The sequence below is a fragment of the Ascaphus truei genome, chromosome 4, assembly GCF_040206685.1.
Source record: "Ascaphus truei isolate aAscTru1 chromosome 4, aAscTru1.hap1, whole genome shotgun sequence".
In the NCBI taxonomy this organism is placed as follows: Eukaryota; Metazoa; Chordata; class Amphibia; order Anura; family Ascaphidae; genus Ascaphus; species Ascaphus truei.
In genome coordinates, this window is record NC_134486.1 from 121945435 (window position 1) to 121965373 (window position 19939).

The 19939-nt window shown below is 43.1% G+C and overlaps 1 protein-coding gene across 5 annotated transcripts in view; it reads right to left on the reverse strand.

Annotated features, from left to right (window-relative positions):
- The window catches only part of STXBP5 (syntaxin binding protein 5), a 485695-nt gene that overhangs the window by 334979 nt on the left and 130777 nt on the right, over positions 1-19939 (reverse strand). For all 5 annotated transcript variants that reach the window (XM_075596531.1, XM_075596528.1, XM_075596530.1 and 2 more), the window contains exons 3-4: positions 10034-10115; positions 8838-8938 (exon numbers count right to left, since the gene is read on the reverse strand). In XM_075596531.1, coding sequence (XP_075452646.1) covers positions 8838-8938; positions 10034-10115 — 183 coding nt within the window. The remainder of the gene's footprint in view (positions 1-8837; positions 8939-10033; positions 10116-19939) is intronic.

Sequence of the window (19939 nt, forward strand, 5' to 3'; positions counted from 1 at the left end):
CTATGCGGTCCCCCTCGCCTGTCCCGTGCGGCCCCCCTCGCCTGTCCCGTGCGGCCCCCCCCTCGCCTGTCCCGTGCGCCCCCCCCCCTCGTCTGTCCCGTGCGGCCCCCCTCTCGCCTGTCCCGTGCGGCCCCCCCTCGCCTGTCCCGTGCGGCCCCCCCTCGCCTGTCCCGTGCGGCCCCCCCTCGCATGTCCCGTGCGGCCCCCCCTCGCCTGTCCCGTGCGGCCCCCCCCTCGCCTGTCCCGTGCGGCCCCCCCTCGCCTGTCCCGTGCGGCCCCCCCTCGCCTGTCCCGTGCGGCCCCCCCTCGCCTGTCCCGTGCAGCCCCCCCTCGCCTGTCCCGTGCGGCCCCCCCTCGCCTGTCCCGTGCGGCCCCCCCTCGCCTGTCCCGTGCGGCCCCCCTCGCCTGTCCCGTGCGGCCCCCCCTCGCCTGTCCCGTGCAGCCCCCCCTCGCCTGTCCCGTGCGGCCCCCCCTCGCCTGTCCCGTGCGGCCCCCCCTCGCCTGTCCCATGCGGTCCCCCCTTGTCTGTTCCATGCAGCCCCCAATGCGGTCCCCCCTTGTCTGTTCCGTGCAGCCCCCCCTTGCGGCCCCCCCTCGCCTGTCCCGTGCGCCCCCCTAGCCTGTCCCGTGCGGCCCCCCTTGCCTGTCCCATGCGGCCCCCCCTTGCCTGTCCCGATTGGCCATTCGTTTGCGGCCCCCCCTTGCCTGTCCCGTGCCCCCCCCCCCCCACTTGCTTGTCCTGTGCGGCCCCTCTTGCATGTCCCGTGCAGCCCCCCCCCTGCCTGTCCCATGCGGCCCCCCCAGCCGCCGATGGCCTCACCCAGCCGCCGATGGCCTCCCATTGCCAACGATGGCCTCCCCTGCTGCTGATGGTCCCCCTTGCCCCCCAATGCCCTCCTTGACCACCGATGTCCCACACTTGCCCCGTGCTGCCGATGGCCCCCCCCTTGTCTCCCATGCCTCAAGTATCTCACCCACCTTCTCCTCTCTCTCATCCTCTCTCTGTCTCACCCTCTCTCTCTCTGTGTCTCACCCTCTCTCTCTCTGTGTCTCACCCTCTCTCTCCTTCTCTGTCTCACCCTCTCTCTCCTTCTCTGTCTCACCCTCTCTCTCCTTCTCTGTCTCACCCTCTCTCTCCTTCTCTGTCTCACCCTCTCTCTCCTTCTCTGTCTCACCCTCTCTCTCCTTCTCTGTCTCACCCTCTCTCTCCTTCTCTGTCTCACCCTCTCTCTCCTTCTCTGTCTCACCCTCTCTCTCCTTCTCTGTCTCACCCTCTCTCTCCTTCTCTGTCTCACCCTCTCTCTCCTTCTCTGTCTCACCCTCTCTCTCCTCTGTCTCACCCTCTCTCTCCTTCTCTGTCTCACCCTCTCTCTCCTTCTCTGTCTCACCCTCTCTCTCCTTCTCTGTCTCACCCTCTCTCTCCTTCTCTGTCTCACCCTCTCTCTCCTTCTCTGTCTCACCCTCTCTCTCCTTCTCTGTCTCACCCTCTCTCTCCTTCTCTGTCTCACCCTCTCTCTCCTTCTCTGTCTCACCCTCTCTCTCCTTCTCTGTCTCACCCTCTCTCTCCGTCTCACCCTCTCTCTCCGTCTCACCCTCTCTCTCTTTCCCTGTGTCTCACCCTCTCTCTCTTTCCTGTGTCTCACCCTCTCTCTCTGTCTGTCTCACCCTCTCTGTGTCTCTATTACACTGGATATCTTATTTACCCTATATATCTTAACTGCCCTATACCTACATCGAAATAACCTATACTGCTTACTTCCAGATCTCTCAAGCTTCACACGGGAGACATTGGAATCCCCCCTAACCCAAAAGACAGGTAGGGAACACATCCCCTCCAATGTATAACATTGCGGGAATGAGGGTACCTGGACATTGAGGGACTGCGGATCAGGTAAGATCCCAGGCGGGATTGCCGCTTTAGAAACTGTGAAGCGGGGGCATCCTCGCACTGGCTATGGGGTTCAGGAAACTAGTCATTCATACCTGGCTTTTTAGATTAGGTCATCACATTTTCACAAACACACGCACGTACGTACGTAACTATGTAACAAGGACTAATTGTAGTAAAGTATAAATGTAATACAATAAATAAACGGCTATGTCAAAAACGAATGTTATTAGTTCTTACTAGGAATTTATTCAATTTCTTTTTTTTTTTGTAAAAGGCGGGGCTGGGTGGTGAGTAGATGTTTTGGTTCGGCAAGTAGATTTTTGGGGTGATTTGTCAAGCACTGTATATACTGTATATATATTTCTAGCTTGTCCTGCTCTTTTCCCTTAAGTGATGGTGTCACAATGCGTTTACTTTTCCATTAGTATTTTATGACATTAGTTAATATTATTCACAACGGGTGATGTCACGGCGAGTGGTTTTCAGGCCATTTCAGTCACTGCAGGATAAACATTCAAAATATTCAAAACTTCAGCAGTGTGTGCCGGTTCCATTTATAATAGTTATTCTCCATTCATCAGATGTGCTTCTCCTGGTTAAGCACAAGCCAGGCCCTCTGTACTTTGTCACACATTGTATATGTATAAAGCAAAAAACAACACCCGGCGCTTAGGTGAAAAGGAGTGTGGCAACTTACAGTAGCTAGAGAAAGGGATGAAGTGCGGATGGGATGAATGAATAAATAAATTAATAGTCACAGCCCGATGGCAGCGTCTCAACCTTAGGTGAACCTCTCTTCTTGGTTCTTACATACAGTGTTGATAGAAAACTGAGGGAGCACACGCCATCGGTAAGTACATAAAAAAGAGAACACAATATAGTGCAATCCTGTCTGTACACAGGGATAGGGGGGGTGGAATACACTCTCCAAAAAAACACACTCACAAGGTAGCAATAGTATACAAGCCTTGAGCCCCAAACTAGGGGGTGGTGTCTTAGATGCAATTGGTGTAATACACTTTTCGGGTAACTTGCTAGTAGTACTCCAGCAGTTTCCACCCAGTCATGCAAACAGAGACAAGAACAGGATAGTGTAGGAGGTTCAAAACGTATTGATGCACAAGTAAAATACTTAATAATGCGCGCTCACATGTAAACCTTCAAACAGGGCAATGTATGGAAAAGGCTGGGTTCACTCTCTGGTGGTGATGAATGCTGGACACACCACGTCAGTAGCACCTTCACAACCTGCGACCTGGAGGTGTGACGTCATCACGTTGGGACATCAGCTGGAACGCATAGCTGACACGCGGAAGTAAGCAGCAGAAAGACCCTAGCGAGATGAGGTCTGTGTGCGCAACAGCTCCCGTTGTGAAGGCTGCTACTGACGTGGTGTGTCCAGCATTCATCACCACCAGAGAGTGAACCCAGCCTTTTCCGTACATTGCCCTGTTTGAAGGTTTACATGTGAGCGCGCATTATTAAGTATTTTACTCGTGCATCAATATATTTTGAACCTCCTACACTATCCTGTTCTTGTCTCTGTTTGCATGACTGGGTGAAAACTGCTGGAGTACTACTAGCAAGTTACCCGAAGAGTTTTAAATGTACCTTTATTTTTAAACAGTTACGTGCTATGGAGCTTGTGCTTTTGTTTGTTTTTTGTCTATATATATATATATATATATACACACATACATATATATATATATACACACATACATATATATATATATATATATATATATATATATATATATATATATATATATATATATATATATATATATATATACAGTGTTCGACAAACCTATACATTTGCACGCCCCGGGCGAGTAGATTTAACATTGTGGCGAGCTCCTATTGGCCCAAGCAGCACACGTGTGGTACTAGGTGACGAGTAGATTTTTTTGTTCGGCGAGTAGATTTTTTGTTGATTTGGCGACCACTGTGTGTGTATATATATATATATATATATATATATATATATATATATATATATATATACCTATATATACATACACACACACAGACACACACACACACACATATATATATATACCAATAGTCCAAACCCAGTAAGTTCGTCATACAAATATATTAACACTGGGTAGCATGGTGCGTGCATGCAGAAATAACGGACAGGATCCACATGCTGCTTCCACGATGATGTGGTGGTATGAAGAAATGGACATCTCTGCAAATGACTAGCGAGTAGTGTATTACAGCTTTCCCTGCCGCTATAACAAAAACCTATAAAAATCAGCATTTTCATGGATTAAAATAATGCTGCCCCTTGGGTGAAAGTGTATGTCCCTCTAATGCAGTGGGTTAGGCAACTCCAGTCCTCAAGGTCTACCAAAAGGTTAAGTTTTCAGGATATCCCTGCTTTGGCACAGGTGGCTCAATCAGTGGCTCAGTCACAGACCTGACCTGTGCTCAAGCCCTAATGGCTCTAATGGGATAGGATATCTTCACCCATTCTGTCCAGTGCATGTGCCTCAGGCAGAGATGAACAATGGCTTTCCTGCTCCAAAGTCTAAGCAGCAATAAGTACTACAGAATACATGTATACTGTAAATGGGCCTACCACTTGAATGATGAGCACGGAGACGCTGCTGCCAAGCAACGCTATTACCGGGAACGCGGGGGGGAAGAGAAGCGAATACAAATCATAAAGCTCTTTGCTCACAAACAAGTTTAAGATGAAAGCCACCATCCCACGGCTCACTATCATGCAAATTGGAAATATAACATGTAGCTTATAAATAGCAGATCTTCCATTGAATAAGAAAAGAAAAAGAACCTTGAATAGCGAAAACTGGAACGGATACGAGAAATATGTAAACGATTCTGCCAACGTGCATTTGCAGCAAATTATTCTGCGTGGTGGTTAACCTGAAGAACAATACTTTGTGAGCAACTGACAAAGATGAATGGTGGAGGGATCATTGTGCATGCAGGGCGAAGGAATACTGATAATGCCTCACATTACGGTATATTTTCCTTTAAATAAAGGAGCAACAAACATGTCGCAACTTGGCTGGATCGATCGAGAGGTTAAAAGCCTTAATTACTGGCAGACTTACTACAAATATTACAGAATCTCAAAGGTGCAGTTCCACACGCAATATAAATATATATATAAAATAAATAAATAAATATATATATATATATATATATATATATATATAAAAAAGAAAGGAAAAAGGCTCAATCCTGTATAGCACTAAAAAACAGGAAAATTTATTAATTAAGCGAGGATTCTTTTTCGGCAATTCGAATCCCCTTAATGCTTTTTTCTTCTCTTATTTTAGCCGCTAGCGGTTCAATTGTGAGGGCGAATAGCAGTTATTGGACATTTTTTGGTCACATTTCCCTTCTTTTTTATTTTCAAGAGTACTCTTGTATTTTATTGTCATATATGGTGTTTATTGTGTCTATTGGCATCATTATGTTTGTTTTAATCTGTTCAGTCACCTAGCCTTCCTTGCTTAATTAATAAATGTTCCTGTTTTTTATTGCTATACAGGATTGCGCCTTTTTTCTTTCTTACATTTAATTAGGATAGGTATATATATATATATATATATATATATATATATATATATATAAAAGTGAGAGAGAGGTGGACGCGCAGATCACTAAAAAAAGAACAACCAATAGATCAGAGTATGCAAAGTGTGGTAGTAGCCCGGAAATGGGAGTGATACTGTATATGCACTGGAACAGGGTATATGGAGATATATATATATATATATATATATATATATATATATATATATATACCCTGTTCCAGTGCATATACAGTATCACTCCCATTTCCGGGCTACTACCACACTTTGCATACTCTGATCCATTGGTTGTTCTTTTTTTATACACAAAGCACCCAAGAACGGAAAACATTTGAACTCAGAATGATAAGACTCTTTGACACCAAAACCAAAGGACTTAATGCGGACATGGGTTTTCTCACACCCTATCAAAATTGCTTGATATTATCCTGCTTCCCTCAATTCTTATCCACACTTTCTCTCTCCCCCCCCAGCATCCCTTCCCCTCCCCCCAGCATCCCTTCCCCTCCCCACCTTTCTTTGACACTGTCCCCTGGCTTCAAACACTTAACACCCTACCTTATCTACAGTAAATATCTGTTGTTTTTTTTTTCCTCTCTCCACACTGTTTTAGCCATTGAATCCTTTGTATATCAGTATTGCTTGACCTGAAGAAGAGAGGATAACTCTCGAAAGCTTGTCCTATGACATAAATTGTTAGTCCAATAAAAAAGGTATCACCTAATACTGAAGAACTCATTTATTCTGCACATATATATACACATACATATACACACACACACGTATGTGCACACACAGATGTAGCACTGACATTGTTCCTCCACATAATAGAACCATTACGTTAGAACGCAGAATATCATAGAGTTTTTATAGGATTCATTGGCAGTGTTGGTGCAACCATAAAGCCTGCTACGGTACATCTGTGCACACATGCAAACATACATTTACACACATATATCATTTCTTTTTTGAGGGGTTAGGATAGTATTCTTAATCAGAAAACGACCGTAGACTTTTTTGATGCTTAAAAAAAAAAAGCATGGCTCCCTTATGATGAAGAAAAATTGGATGATCTCCTTTATCAAAATCGGTAAAGAGAGAGTGTCAAAAGGCAGATATTAACATTTATAAACATGTCAAGAGTTCTAGGGTGTCTATGAACACAACGGGATCCATGTACTGGAAAGTGCAGTAAAAAATAAAATGAGCTATTCAGTGTTTTCTTCATAGAAGTCAGTCATATTTCACTTGATTTATGATGCTGGCAGTGTCAGACTCTTAAATTCATTACCAGTCGTTCTGGCTGCTGCTTCCCCTAGTTTAGCACAAGCGAGACCTCTACTTTGCCGCAGACGTGGAAAATGTTAGGCAAAGATCGAGGTGGGAGGGTTTGTGCGGGTTTGAGAAAACCGAAAACTAGAATGGATTTGGAATGAAATTCAAACATAGTTGCGTTTAAACTCCTGAGAATTATGTAAACATGGGCATTACTGAATTCACCAAGAATAATGTACCTCTCTTACCATTTAACACAATGGTGCGCAAACTGGGGGGCGCGCAAGATCTTCCATAGGGGGGCGGGCGGATGCAGATCGTGTGAGGCCTCTGCAACTTCCATGCCATGGCATGAGGCGTCACTTTGCCATGTTTCATTCACATACTTTTTTTTTGAAAGTCATAAATGCATTTAAAATGTTTTGGAAAAGAACATTATATATCTTTGTATAGTGGGGTTCTGATTAAAAGAGTTTAAAGCAGGGGAACCTGGCTCAAATCCCAGTGTCAGCTTCTTGTGACTTTGGCCAAGTCACTTTATCTCCCTGTGCCTCAGGCACCAAGAACATAGATTGTAAACTCCAAGGGGCCTGGAAAATTCCAATGTACCGCACTGCATGTACTGTCAGTGCTATACAAGAAACAAATATTATTGCCTTATTGATCTGGTATCAGAACCTGACAACAAAATGTGATAGTTACACAACGTCTCTAGTATCTCTTGTACTATTCCAGATAACTGATAATCTGATCACTATAAAAATGGCCTGCTGTCTTTTGTTTTTGTTCCCCTTTCTTGTAACCCCAAATTTGCTTTGGCCACTGTAACTTCCTGGTGATTTAGGAGTTACATTAGAATGCATCTGTAAATATGAATATACTGTAGGTTATATACTTCCTGTATCGGATTCGCTTGCAAGGCAGAATTTGTTTTTTCTTTAGGTTTCCCAGACAAAATGCTACGTTTTTGGTGCTCTAGAGGTGGAATCGAAAATGATTTCACAATACCACAATGACCCTTTGACAAAGTCAGACCTGGGAGGGAAATATGGAGGTGATCAATCAAAAATAAGCATTACAGTTGGGAGACTTCCAATAGTAGGTTAAGAAGGCTCCAAGACTAGCAGACAGAGGCCACCGAATAAAACAGGATTTTCAACACAGAGCAAAATTACAGAGAACATATCTGGCAACACCCAAATATGTGCCAGATGCATTCCAATACAGTGTATAACTTACTGCATAAAACAGCAGAGAGACTTCCATATATAATGGTCCCGAATATGTCTGTACGTGAAAAACATCATGAAACTTATTCCCCTTAAGGCAAATATAACTTAATAAACCTGGTCATACACCACTGCAATGTAAATTCTCACTGATTTACGTCATTTCATATCTATGTATATGGCCTGAGAGGAGGTGCACCCAAATGCTGTATAAAATACTGCTTTAAAATGAATCATGGTAAACACAGCTTTATCTGCAACGAGCCCGCCGACAGGTTTTCCAGGGTACCGTACTGAAAACCTGACCCGGCACCCATGTTGTCGAGAAGGTGGTAGCCTAGCAGGGGTTGCCCAGAGCCGATTGGTGCCCATTGTGTGAATGAGATTGAGTGCAGCGGAGGAGGCTGGCTGATGACTTCCGGGGCTGGCCGGCTAGGCCCTCCTCCTCTAGACTCGGGACAGCTGGCCCAGCTTTCCCACACAGTCGACGGCCCTGATCCCTGATCACAATGCAGATCGTGGGGATCAAGTAGCACTAACAACCCAATACAGATGTAGCACCAGTTATTATGTGCCACGGCGAGCAGTAACACGTTTATAGCAATGCCAGACCGGGGCGTAAGAATAAATAAAGGATTTGTGTGTTTCCAAATGTCCGTAAACTTTTGCATAACTTGGGCTTGATTAGTTGTTGGGCTGGACTTAGGGTTACGGAAATGGCATAACTTTTGCAGAATTAAAAAAAATTAAAAATGAATTAACGCAGTTCTACCGCCATTTATTGTGTGGGAAACGTGATACATCGCCTAAAACTATGCAGCCGAGCTACATTTTTCCCTGTTCAACATGTCAAATCAGTTGTCCTACCTTTCTCTGCTGAACTTCAGGGAATGCAATATGGCAGGTCTCTTCTGTCGCAGGTTCCATAGGTGTAAAGTGTCATCGGCCAAGGCACTCACTAGAGCTCCCTTTAATGAAAATATAAACAGCAGCTGAAATAACTCGGCTCCCCAAAAGACCCAAAGGCTACTACGACACGGGTTTTCATGCAGTGTTATTGATACGAGTAAGAGTAAAAAGGGAGTAAGATTAGGAAACAGGGGTCAGAGCCCTGTCACATAATCAAATTTAGGAGTAGTAGGGCCACAAGAATATCGTAATATCATTTACAATACATTTAAATGCTTAGAAATGCATGCAAAATAGTTGCAGTATAATCATATGGAACATCTGTACAACATATTTGTACATTGCTTTGCAGGTGAGCTTTAGCGTGACCAAAATTGCACTGCAGCTGCTTGACTAAATGCAATAAAATTAGAAGCAGCAGACATTTCAAGGGCCACATCCAGACCCTTTGCCGGCCACATTTGGCCAGTTGAGGAGTCCTGACTCAGGACCCCAACTCCAGTCCTCAAGGACCGCTAACAGTGCAGGATTTAAGGATAGCCTCTCATTAGCACAAGTGGCTCAATCATTTTGACTGAACCACCTGTGCTCTAGCAGGGGTATCCGTAAACCCTGCACTGTTAGTGGCCCTTGAGGACTGGAGTTGGAGACCTCTGTGTTATACGGTATTGATAGAGCAGGGGTGGCCGACTTTAGTCCTCAAGCGCCTGCAACAGGTCAGGTTTCCTGGATATCCCGGCTTCAGTACTGGTGGCTCAATCAGTGGCGCAGTCATTATGACTGAGCCACCCGTGCTGAAGCAGGGATATCCTGAAAACCTGACCTGTTGGTGGCCCTTGATGACCAACCCCAGTGATCGAGATTTAGAAACAAAAATGTTAGTGCAAGTTTTACATCCTCAATCAATGCATAATAAAATAACACCATTCATTGGTTATTTGTAGGGTTCTGGAAATGGCTACCGTCATAAGGTAAAAAGCATGCTAACATAACACGTTAAAATGCACTGACATTAGAAATGAATAGAAGATCATATACAATAAATAGGGGGAATATAAATATATATATATAAAATAGTAGATAAAATAAATGAAAGAGAGAAGAGTTGTATAAACCAGTGATGTCAGAGGAGAGATTAAAGTGATTGTACTAACCTCATTAATCAGGAACTGGAGCTGGATTACTGCAGCTCCACTGTCATGCTGGCAATAGCATTCAACTCCTGGCCGCCCGAACCTGACATTAATTATGTTAAGGAAGAATGTATTTAGCTTAAAAACAAAAGCAAGAACACAACAAGCAGTGTAAATGCCAGGAGTTTCTACGTTTGCTGTGATCAAAGGTGATGTTAGACGCCTATGGTGCTATGAATATGCTGAGCCGCCAAAAGATGCTTTATGTTTCTGCAAAAATGCGGGGGTCATCGGAAAACTGAAACCGTCATACTATCTGCTTCACCTTGTTTGTGAGCGGCAGAGGAAACCATAACAGTCTCTTCTTAGACAGAATAAATGGTGGTGTTGCTGCAAGATCATGGACTACAGCAGGGGTGATCAATTCCAGTCCTGAAGCGTTACCAACAGGCCAGGTTTTCCAGATATCCCTGCTTCAGCACAGGTGGCTCAATCAGTGGCTCAGTCAAAGACTGAGCCTCTGATTGAGCCACCTGTGCTGAAGCAGGGACTGATTGAGCCACATGTGCTGAAGTTGGGATATAAAAAAAAACTGACCTGTCGGTGACTCTTGAGGACTGGAGTTGGCCACAACATGTATGCACAAATGTCATAATGCTCAACTAGGTGTCACAACCTGCCCGTATCTACAGTGCATAGCCACCACCTCAATGGTTAGCAGTGATCTTGGGGTTTCTATGGTTTTCTTGGATGTTCTATAAGCAAGGCTGTGAAAGCAGGTCATTGGGTAACTATTGAAATGTGCAGTGTCTATTGGCATCATACTGTACATGTAATTTGCAATCAAGTGAAAGCACTCAGACAAGTAACGTCTATTTGCCTCTTTTTTGATAAAAAAAAATAAAAATGTGGATACAGCTTTGGTAATATTTTTTTTTTTTTTAGACGAAGGCATTAAACGTCTATTCTAGATAGCATAACAGCAAATAACACAGAATAAAAGAAAACATGCTGCTATGGTCAGAACTGTGTGATAAGGCACTTCCAGAAAATTCATAATCGTGGTCAACGGCGCATACTGTATGTTTGCACATTATTTTTATATTCATATTCAATTCATACAAAATGAGAAGCTACTTTAGGACATCCCACTAAGGTATGTGGACAGTGTAATATGGACAATTAAGGGCAATTTGTGAAAAATATATATTTATAACAGTACCTTTAAAATCCCTATATTCCATATATTATATGACTATTATATTCTCTTTGACAAAGCACCCTGCGTGGTATGGAACGCACCAGAGTTCTCGCTGGGGCCTGCGATTGTCCATTGGTTCAATACATTAGTTTTCCCTGCCTTGCGTTCAGTTATCGCTGATTGGGCAGCAGTGCTCCGCCTTCCCTGCTGCTATTTGTCACATATTATATGATGTTTATAGAGGGAGATCTGCCAGCAAGATAACGGCACAATCTTCTGTTTCCATTAGCAGCATTATTCTATGACAGCCGAGTGTGAATTATATCCGACACATCTAAAAAAAAAAAAACATATGTCTGTAACAATTTATTTGACGTTTAAGTACTTCATTCTCCGTCAAGTCCAACCTATGTTAAATAGATGACAGAGACTGTATCCTATATTTGTAAATCACAGTATTTTGATCCAGAGGAAGGCAAACAAAAACCCCAGTGAAAAATCATCCAACAATAAGGGGGGAAATGAATTCAGACTCCGATTATTAGCAATCAGATGACTCCCTGGATCATCATCCTTCCCATGTTTACTTATTTGGTGTATCCCTGTATACTTTGCACTGCTTAGCAAATAGGCTCCTCTGCGACTGGAATATTCTCTCTGGTTTATTTTGTAATGTGTATATGTTGTTCTTATTAAATGTGGACAAACTCCCGGCCCCGCCGGTTACAAGTCGCAGAGAAATAAGATTTAACATTCGGTGTTCTTTCAAACGCCAATGTCTAGCATTGCTGCTCCACGGATACAGTAGCACAATTAGTGTTGATGATAAATACGCAAGGTGACCTCTTAGGCAAGCTTTTATCACCTGCAATCAATTTAATAGACCAAATTAAACAGGAATTCCTGTCCATTCCTTGTAACTGGAGTAAAAAGGATGTGTGGCTCGCAAGACAGAGGAGAGAAAAAGAAATGTCCCTCGTTGGCTCGGTAAACTACCATACTCAGCATTAACATCTTGCACAAGTCTGCAGAAATTGGTTCACCCCTATCAAATGCAAAAAGGTCAATAATCTTCTTTTGTAACCGAAAGTGCAATTGACAAGCAGGCAAATTGTGTACAAAAAAAAAAAATACAAAAATCGAGTGAGGCTGCAAAGCTGAACTCGAGTAGAAATGTAGGAACTGAGAAAGCAGGCTTTTGTTAACACCAGAAAAAAACAAAAACAGCGTTATGGAGGGTTTGGCAACTAATAATACTATTTTCACTAACTATATTGAGAAAATGAAGTCCCTTGTACTTTACAGGAGCAATCCCCGCCGGTTTTTCTTTTTTTCCCAATACAGGATTGAAGCAGGGGGTCTCCGGAACTGAACCCAATTCATTTCAGCTCGAGGGACCCCCTGCTTCCAGAGATAATTGCTTCCAAAAGGGGTTGCCGGTTTCACTCTGCAGTTTAAAGTCACATGGACCAATAGTAAGCACCACTGGGTTACTTCATGGCTTCCGATTGGCGTGCAGGAGCATTGAAAAGCAGCCATATTGTGAACCCTGAAGTGACTACTGGCACCCACTAAAGAGGTAAGAATCTCCGGAAGCAGGGGGTCCACAGAGCTGAAATTAATGTTGAATTAAAAAATGAATCACCTTTGGAGACCTCCTGCTGCAATCTTGTATTATTAAAAAAAAATATATATATTTTAAGACACGCCACGGATTGCCTCTAAGTTAAATGTCTAATTCCAGTTGCTCAAACATTTTGATTTCCTGACTATGATTAAGGGGATGACCCAGGCGCACTCAGGTGATCTGCTAGATCAAACTTTCCTTTTCTGTAGTGGGCTTCCAAAGCTGGGGTGACCTTGGATACAAGGAAATGACAACCAAGAACTTCACTGCTTCTGAAATTACGATGAGCAGCAACGGAATTCATTCAGTGTCTATGCTATTTCATTTGGAAAATTAATTGATTATTTAAACTCTAATGTTTACAAAAGTAAGCGTCATTATTTTTTGGAATGTAGAGATAATCTCCTTTATTACAATATGTAAAAAAAAATAATAATAATAATAATGTAACTGGAATTACACCTTTTTATTGATAACATTTTTCTGCCCCTCGGTTTACCACTCGCTTCGCCAAGCCCTCAAAACTATATTATAAAATTATTTATGTTGTATTATCCAGTAGTTATTCTCCCTGTAGTCTCTAAGAATGCCATTGTGTTACCGAGAACGTCCTTGTTTGAGAAATAATTATTGCAGTATTCATACACTGATCCTTTACCCAGAAGCGTCAATACATGACTTTTGAACTCGCTGCAACTATAAAAGGCATTTACATGTTTACCAAAACATCAACCTGGGGACGAATAGTGGTTCCCAAAGTTTCTAAAAAAAAATCACTCCAGATAGCTCTCTCCTGAAGTTTGTGCTTTGTATCACTACTACAGAGTGATCTTTAAATACAGGTCCAATGTTTTTGAAATATATAATGTGTTCAAATATGTTCATGTACAGAGCCAAGCGTAAGTAAGGTGATTCTCCAAATGATTATTAACATTAAAATGGCCTGTTATCTAGACATAGGCAAATTTGGATCCGCTGGTTCCTTTGGTCTGCGTGTCAATCCGCAGATCATTCTCAATAAGGGTGATTCACGTTTTGCAGATTTTTTTATTATTATACTCCGTAGATTCCGCAACCTGTGGACGGATTGCTGAATCCGCCAATTGGATTCTGCAAATCCGGGAACGGATTGTATCCAATGGTGGATTTTGATGAATCCGCACAGATTAAAACCGATTTTGACGGGGAGGGGGGGGAAGATGCGAGAAAATCCGGGAAACGGATTTGTGAGGATTGGCTCATCTCTACTGTTATCTGAAGGAGTGCGGACTGAAAACGCTTTATACGTGGCTCTACAATACGGTTTGTCTCGATAAAATGAAATCTTCCTTCTCCCCTATTTCCTGGAGAGATTGTAGTTCAAGAGGTGGGTCAGCCCTATGATTAAACCCCTATGGAAGAGAGTGTATATCATTTTATATTTGACTGATGTTCAACTTCCTTCGGACCCCTTTGTTAGTTTATTACATAAACCTAGCCCTGAATTTAAAAAGACTATAGATTCTTTGGTTACAAAGTATTCCTTCTTGCTACACAAAGTATTATGGCAAGAACTTGTACCAGCATCTATTGCCCTGATTAGTTCTAAAATATGGGAGGCTTGTGTTATAGAAAAGCTAAGTAGTCTGCTGGGGAAGTCCCATGAGATATTTTGGGAACATTGTTTCGGTTTCAGAATTGCTCCTATCCCCCCTGGGTGTGTTAATCCATAATCGTCATTGTCGCCTCTGTAATCCTGGATGGGTTTTTTGCCCTCCCCCATTTTCTTTTTCACCAACATCTTTATGTTTTATTGATTGCTTTTTTTTCTTTTTACCAACCACTATGTCGACTTGTCTGTTTTTTATTCTTTATCCATTTTGAAAATTCTAAATACAGAGTTTACAAATGGAATTGAACAAAATGTGACACGGTGTACTCAGTTGCATGTCATTTCCCAGAATCCCTTGCTGCAGTGGAAGCACTGTATACTAGGAGATAATGGTGAAAGGCAGAGTTGCAGACCTGTCTGAGACATGTGAATGTGCTCACAAGTGATATTTTTATTTGCAACACTACTGATAATTCAGTTTTCTAAATTATTTTCTAGTTTCTGTAGCTTCCAGTAGTTTAGATTAAGAGAAATTTGACCTGGCTGTATATTATAATCTACCACTATCTTTTCTCCACTGTCCCATAACCTGTTTGAAGTACAGTAAAGGTGCCAATAGCTTTGTATTTTCTTTTGAACAGTCTCAAATGTCTCTCCTCAACCTGACACATCCTACATTTTCCCAAATAACTAACAAAGGAGCTGGCCTAACCTAGCAAATATTACACCATTGTTTTGTTTTAATCACAAAACTTAGTTATGTGAACATTCGTGTTTACATGTACCATTTTATGGTATTATTTGTTTTGCGTGGTGCCGCCGAGCAGTTGGTTGTGGGATGGAAACCGTGTCATACAGCAGGGGAGTGCTAACTTTTAAAGCTGTGCTCCCCTGCTTGCTCCCTCGCTTTCGCGCCCCCCTCACCTTGTATGACGGCGTCAAATGCAGGGGCAAGCAGCATACATTTAAAGTAGCATGTTTTAAGTATAATACAGCGTGGAGTTGAACAGGGAGTTGAACAGGAGTGAAACAAGTGGACATCACCTACTGGCCCCGAATCCTGGATTTTGACCTGCGCTGGAAAGGAGGAAATTATGTATCCCAGACTGCACATCTCAGCAAGACGCTACTGCTGCCACTACTGTTTTTATCTGCTTTGACCTCACTAATTTTCAAAATACGCATTTCTATCTACCAGCCACATAATGTCTCTAACTCTATTCATATATCTCCATCTCTCATTCCTTCACCATTTCTCAGTTCACATGAATTTCTTACCCTTTAACACCCTCTAACACCACACAGCTATACCCCCTGCACTAAAATGCACACCTCCAAATCATCCTCACACATTCTCTTTCTATCCATGCTTCTCCTCCTTGCTTCCAGGGATATCTCTCCCAATCCTGGTCCCTGCCTTATTTCTGTATGCTCCCGTCCTCGCCTTCCATATACAACTTCTACTCCTTCGAGTGTTAACCCCTCTAACCTCATATCCATCCCCTTTCTCCTGTGCCCTTTGGAATGCGTGCTCACTTTCTAACAAGTTCCTCTATGTGCATGCCTTCTTTCTCTCTCACTCCCTGCTTCTCTTTGCTATTACTGAAACTTGGCTCACTCAATCTGACTCTGCTCCGGAAGCTGCCCTCTCTTATGGTTGCATTTCTTTCTCACACACTCCGCGCCCTGATGGCAGGGGTGGAGGCGTGGGGCTCCTGCTCCCTCTACTCTGGGACCTTTCCCTCTTCCTTCAAACAAGCAACAGTTATACCATTACTCAAAAACTGCAAGCTTGACCCTACCTATCTTTCTAACTATCGACCTGTCTCCCTCCTGCCTTTTGCCTCTAAACTCCTTGAACGTCTTGTATTCTCTCGCTTGCTCCATTTTCTCAACACCTATTCTCTCTTAGACCCTCTACAATCTGACTTCCGCACTGCTCACTCGACTGAAACAGCCCTCACTAAAATAACTAATGACCTCCATGCTGCCATATTATGCCATGCTGCTCATATTACTCGACCTCTCTGCAGCATTTGACACCGTGGACCACCCTCTTCTCCTTCACATTCTACATACTCTTGGCATTCGTAACAAAGCTCTATCCTGGATCTCCTCTTACCTCTCCCATCGTACTTTCAGTGTCTCTTTTGCAAACACCTCCTCCTCTATCGATCTCTCTGTGGGGGTACCACAGGGCTCTGTCCTGGGACCCCTTCTCTTTTCTTTGTACACATTCTCTCTAGGTGACCTAATCACATCTCTTGGGTTAAAATATCACCCCTATGCTGACGACACACAAATTTACTTTTCTACCCCTGACCTTACACCTGCTGTACAGATTAAAGTTTCTGAATGTCTGTCGACAATATCCTCCTGGATGGCCCTCCGCCGGCTTAAATTAAACATGGCAAAAACAGAGCTCCTCATACTTCCTCAAGGGGAGGTGTTGGGATCCTGGGGGTGTGGACAAGGAGGAGGAAACTGCATGGAATGGAGAGAGGCGAGAGGGGTGTGTGTGTGTCTTGAGCGCGTTGCACCTTTCATCACTGTGTCCAGTATTTTTGGAGACGCCCCCTGGCAATCCGAGTGACATCATCAGGTTCGGCTTCCTATTGAAGCTTTAACGTTTGCTGAGATAAATCACCGCCTTTGGAGGTAAGTATCTCTTGAAGCAAGGGGTCCCCGAAGCTGAAATTAATGGGGTTCAGGTCCGAGACTCATGCTTCAATCATATGTTAAAAGTTGTTTTTTTTAAAGCGCATGAATTGATCCTTTAAGCAAGAATGTAAAAGGTGAGGAGCACCGTTAGAGTCTTTTTTTTCCCAAAGGAAAGTCTAAAAATGTTCCAATAAACTACAGAAAATAGCAGTTTAATACCAGGCCCCAGAGAAGATTGCTGTTATACAGTATGTGAACATGATTGCTTACAACAGGGCCAAATCTCATATATGGCCTGCCCAGCATATCCAACTACAGTGTAAATCGAATAATACCCTGTAGCTTGTAAAGACAGGGCACATTTGTAAGCTTACAGATAAAAAAAAAAAAGTTTGATTTAAAATAAAATAAATAAAAAATTAAGCATTTATTAATTGATGTTTAGACACAAGATATGTGTGTTAATTTGGCCTCTTTTTTCGACCTGTGTCTGAATGGTGCACAAGGGGTCCTTGAAAACTTACATCTAGCAACACGAACTAGCATACGAGCCATATTTATAGTATAGGACATTTGAAAAAAAGATGTAGGAAATTCTACAAATCCATTCTTGAAAATCAGTAACCCCAAATGATAATAAAAGTACTAATAAAGTGGGTGAACTTTGTTCAAATCCCAGTGTAAGCAGCTGGAGCACATGGGTGAGTCACATAGGTAGGTTACCCTATGTGTCAGGTTGGTACCATACATTAGATTATCTATGGGGCAGGGTAGGCGTTATGAAAATTCTCTATTCATCACTCCATAACCACAGCACTCTATAAGAAAAAGGATTCCATTGTTGAGGCTCATCTCCACATTTTTTTGCAAACTAAAAAAAAAAATACTTTTCTTTCTTTCTCTTGGGATTACTCATCATTTCATCCAAAACTATATTGAACCTTTGTGTAATTCTAAGTAGCTCCTAACTCGAAAAACAATCCAACATCCCAAGTAAACAATACAGCAATTTTCCATCAAATCTGCAGCTGTCTTCTTGTTATCACTGCAGTTTCTTTTTGTAAAGAGAAGGGTTTTTATTCAAGAGATTTTCAGAAGTTAACAATCAGAACTTAATTCATCACAAAAACTAGCAATTTGAAAAACTGGCCAACTAATTAAAGCTATTAAAATGTCCTAAAATAAAGCATATGTACAGTGGGGCCTACTGTTCTTCTTACACTGACCTTCAAGCATTACATCTCGTCGGCAGTATTCCTTCAACTTGATATCCATTGTATGAAAGTCTCCGGGAAAGGGTGATATGAATATTTAATTGTTATTCAATTATTTGGCAACCAAACAAAGAAATCCCTCTGTGCAAGTGTGCTCTCAGTCAACTCAATCCTACGGTATGTCAGAAATTGCTGTACTTCCTGTTGCTGCCCATCTCAAGTCAAGTGATCCACTCCACACGGAGACAGGTGCACAGAGGAGAGTATGATAGAAAATGTATACAATTAGAAAAAGAATATACAATTCAGAAAATATCAGCACATTCATGGCGGCAGAGCTAAGTGTTAGTATCGGATAGGAGGTTGAGCAGTGTGTGGCATGCAGGGACACTGCTGCAGCTGTACTCGGTCCACAAGGCTTTGCCCACCAACCAGGAGTGACATCACAAAAGGCTCGACGAATCCCCATGCGTTGCACACTAATGTTGCTTTGTCAGGGTTTATTTGTCAACTAAAGCTAAAAAAAAAATTACACGCACAACTGATGAAAAAATATTTGTTGATAATGTACATACTGTATATAAAATTCTAAGGATGTCTGAACTCACCCATGATGGAGGGGGGAGGGGAGAAGAGACATCAAGGAGAGGAGGAGACAAGGATCAAGAGGAGGGGGAATGGAGATCAGTGTGCACATGGGGCAGGAGGGAGTGCAAAGAGGGGGGGGGAGAGACAGCAAGGTCAGTAGGAGGAGGAAACAGAGACAGAGCAAGGACAGGAGGAGACAGATGAGACGAGTAGGAGAAGAGGGAGTGTAGTGTGCACAGAGAGGAGCAGACACAGTAAAGCAGAGAGTGCAAAGAGAAGGGAGCAGAGAGTGCAAAGAGAAGGGAGCAGAGAGTGCAAAGAGAAGGGAGCAGAGAGTGCAAAGAGAAGTAGGGTATGCAGGAGGAGAGAGTAAGGCCTGGGACATGGTCAGCGCTTATGCACTGACCCGTGCTGAGCCGTGCTGCTGCTCGGCACTGAGCCCCTGCAGCCGCAATGAGAGCGGCTTTAGCAGGGGCTCGCGCACGCGTCAGCACGCTTGGGGAAGCGTGTGTTTGACGGCGTTTTAAAATTTCCCCACTTGCCGGAGCGCAGGGCCGGTCACGTGAGCGGTTCGCCCAATGAGGGCGAACCAGCTCCGTGACGTCACTGGCCCGCCCCCGTCCCGCCCCCTGATGGCGCGCTGTGTAAGGCCAGGGAAAGCACCGCTTTCCCTGAGCCTCAGCACGTTTGAGAGGCACTATGTCCCAGGCCTAAGGTGGGGAAGAGCAGACAAGAGACAGCGAAGGATTGCAGGGATGGGTTAAAACAAAGAGTAATGTTTAATTAATAACCTTTCAGATCTACTAGATTGGCGTATGTTACGCCGGGTACAGCTAGTATTATAATTGGATATCATCTTGTACAGTATATTTGCAGTATATTTCCTTAACATATACAACTATTTAAAGAACATTGTAATGGTTTGAAAAATGTATCTCCCGTTCTATGTAACCGTCAATTGGATTTTCTATCTTTAAATAAATATTAATATTAAGACACTAAGGCTTTAGATGTATGTCTGCAAAAACTGCACAGAACTGAATAG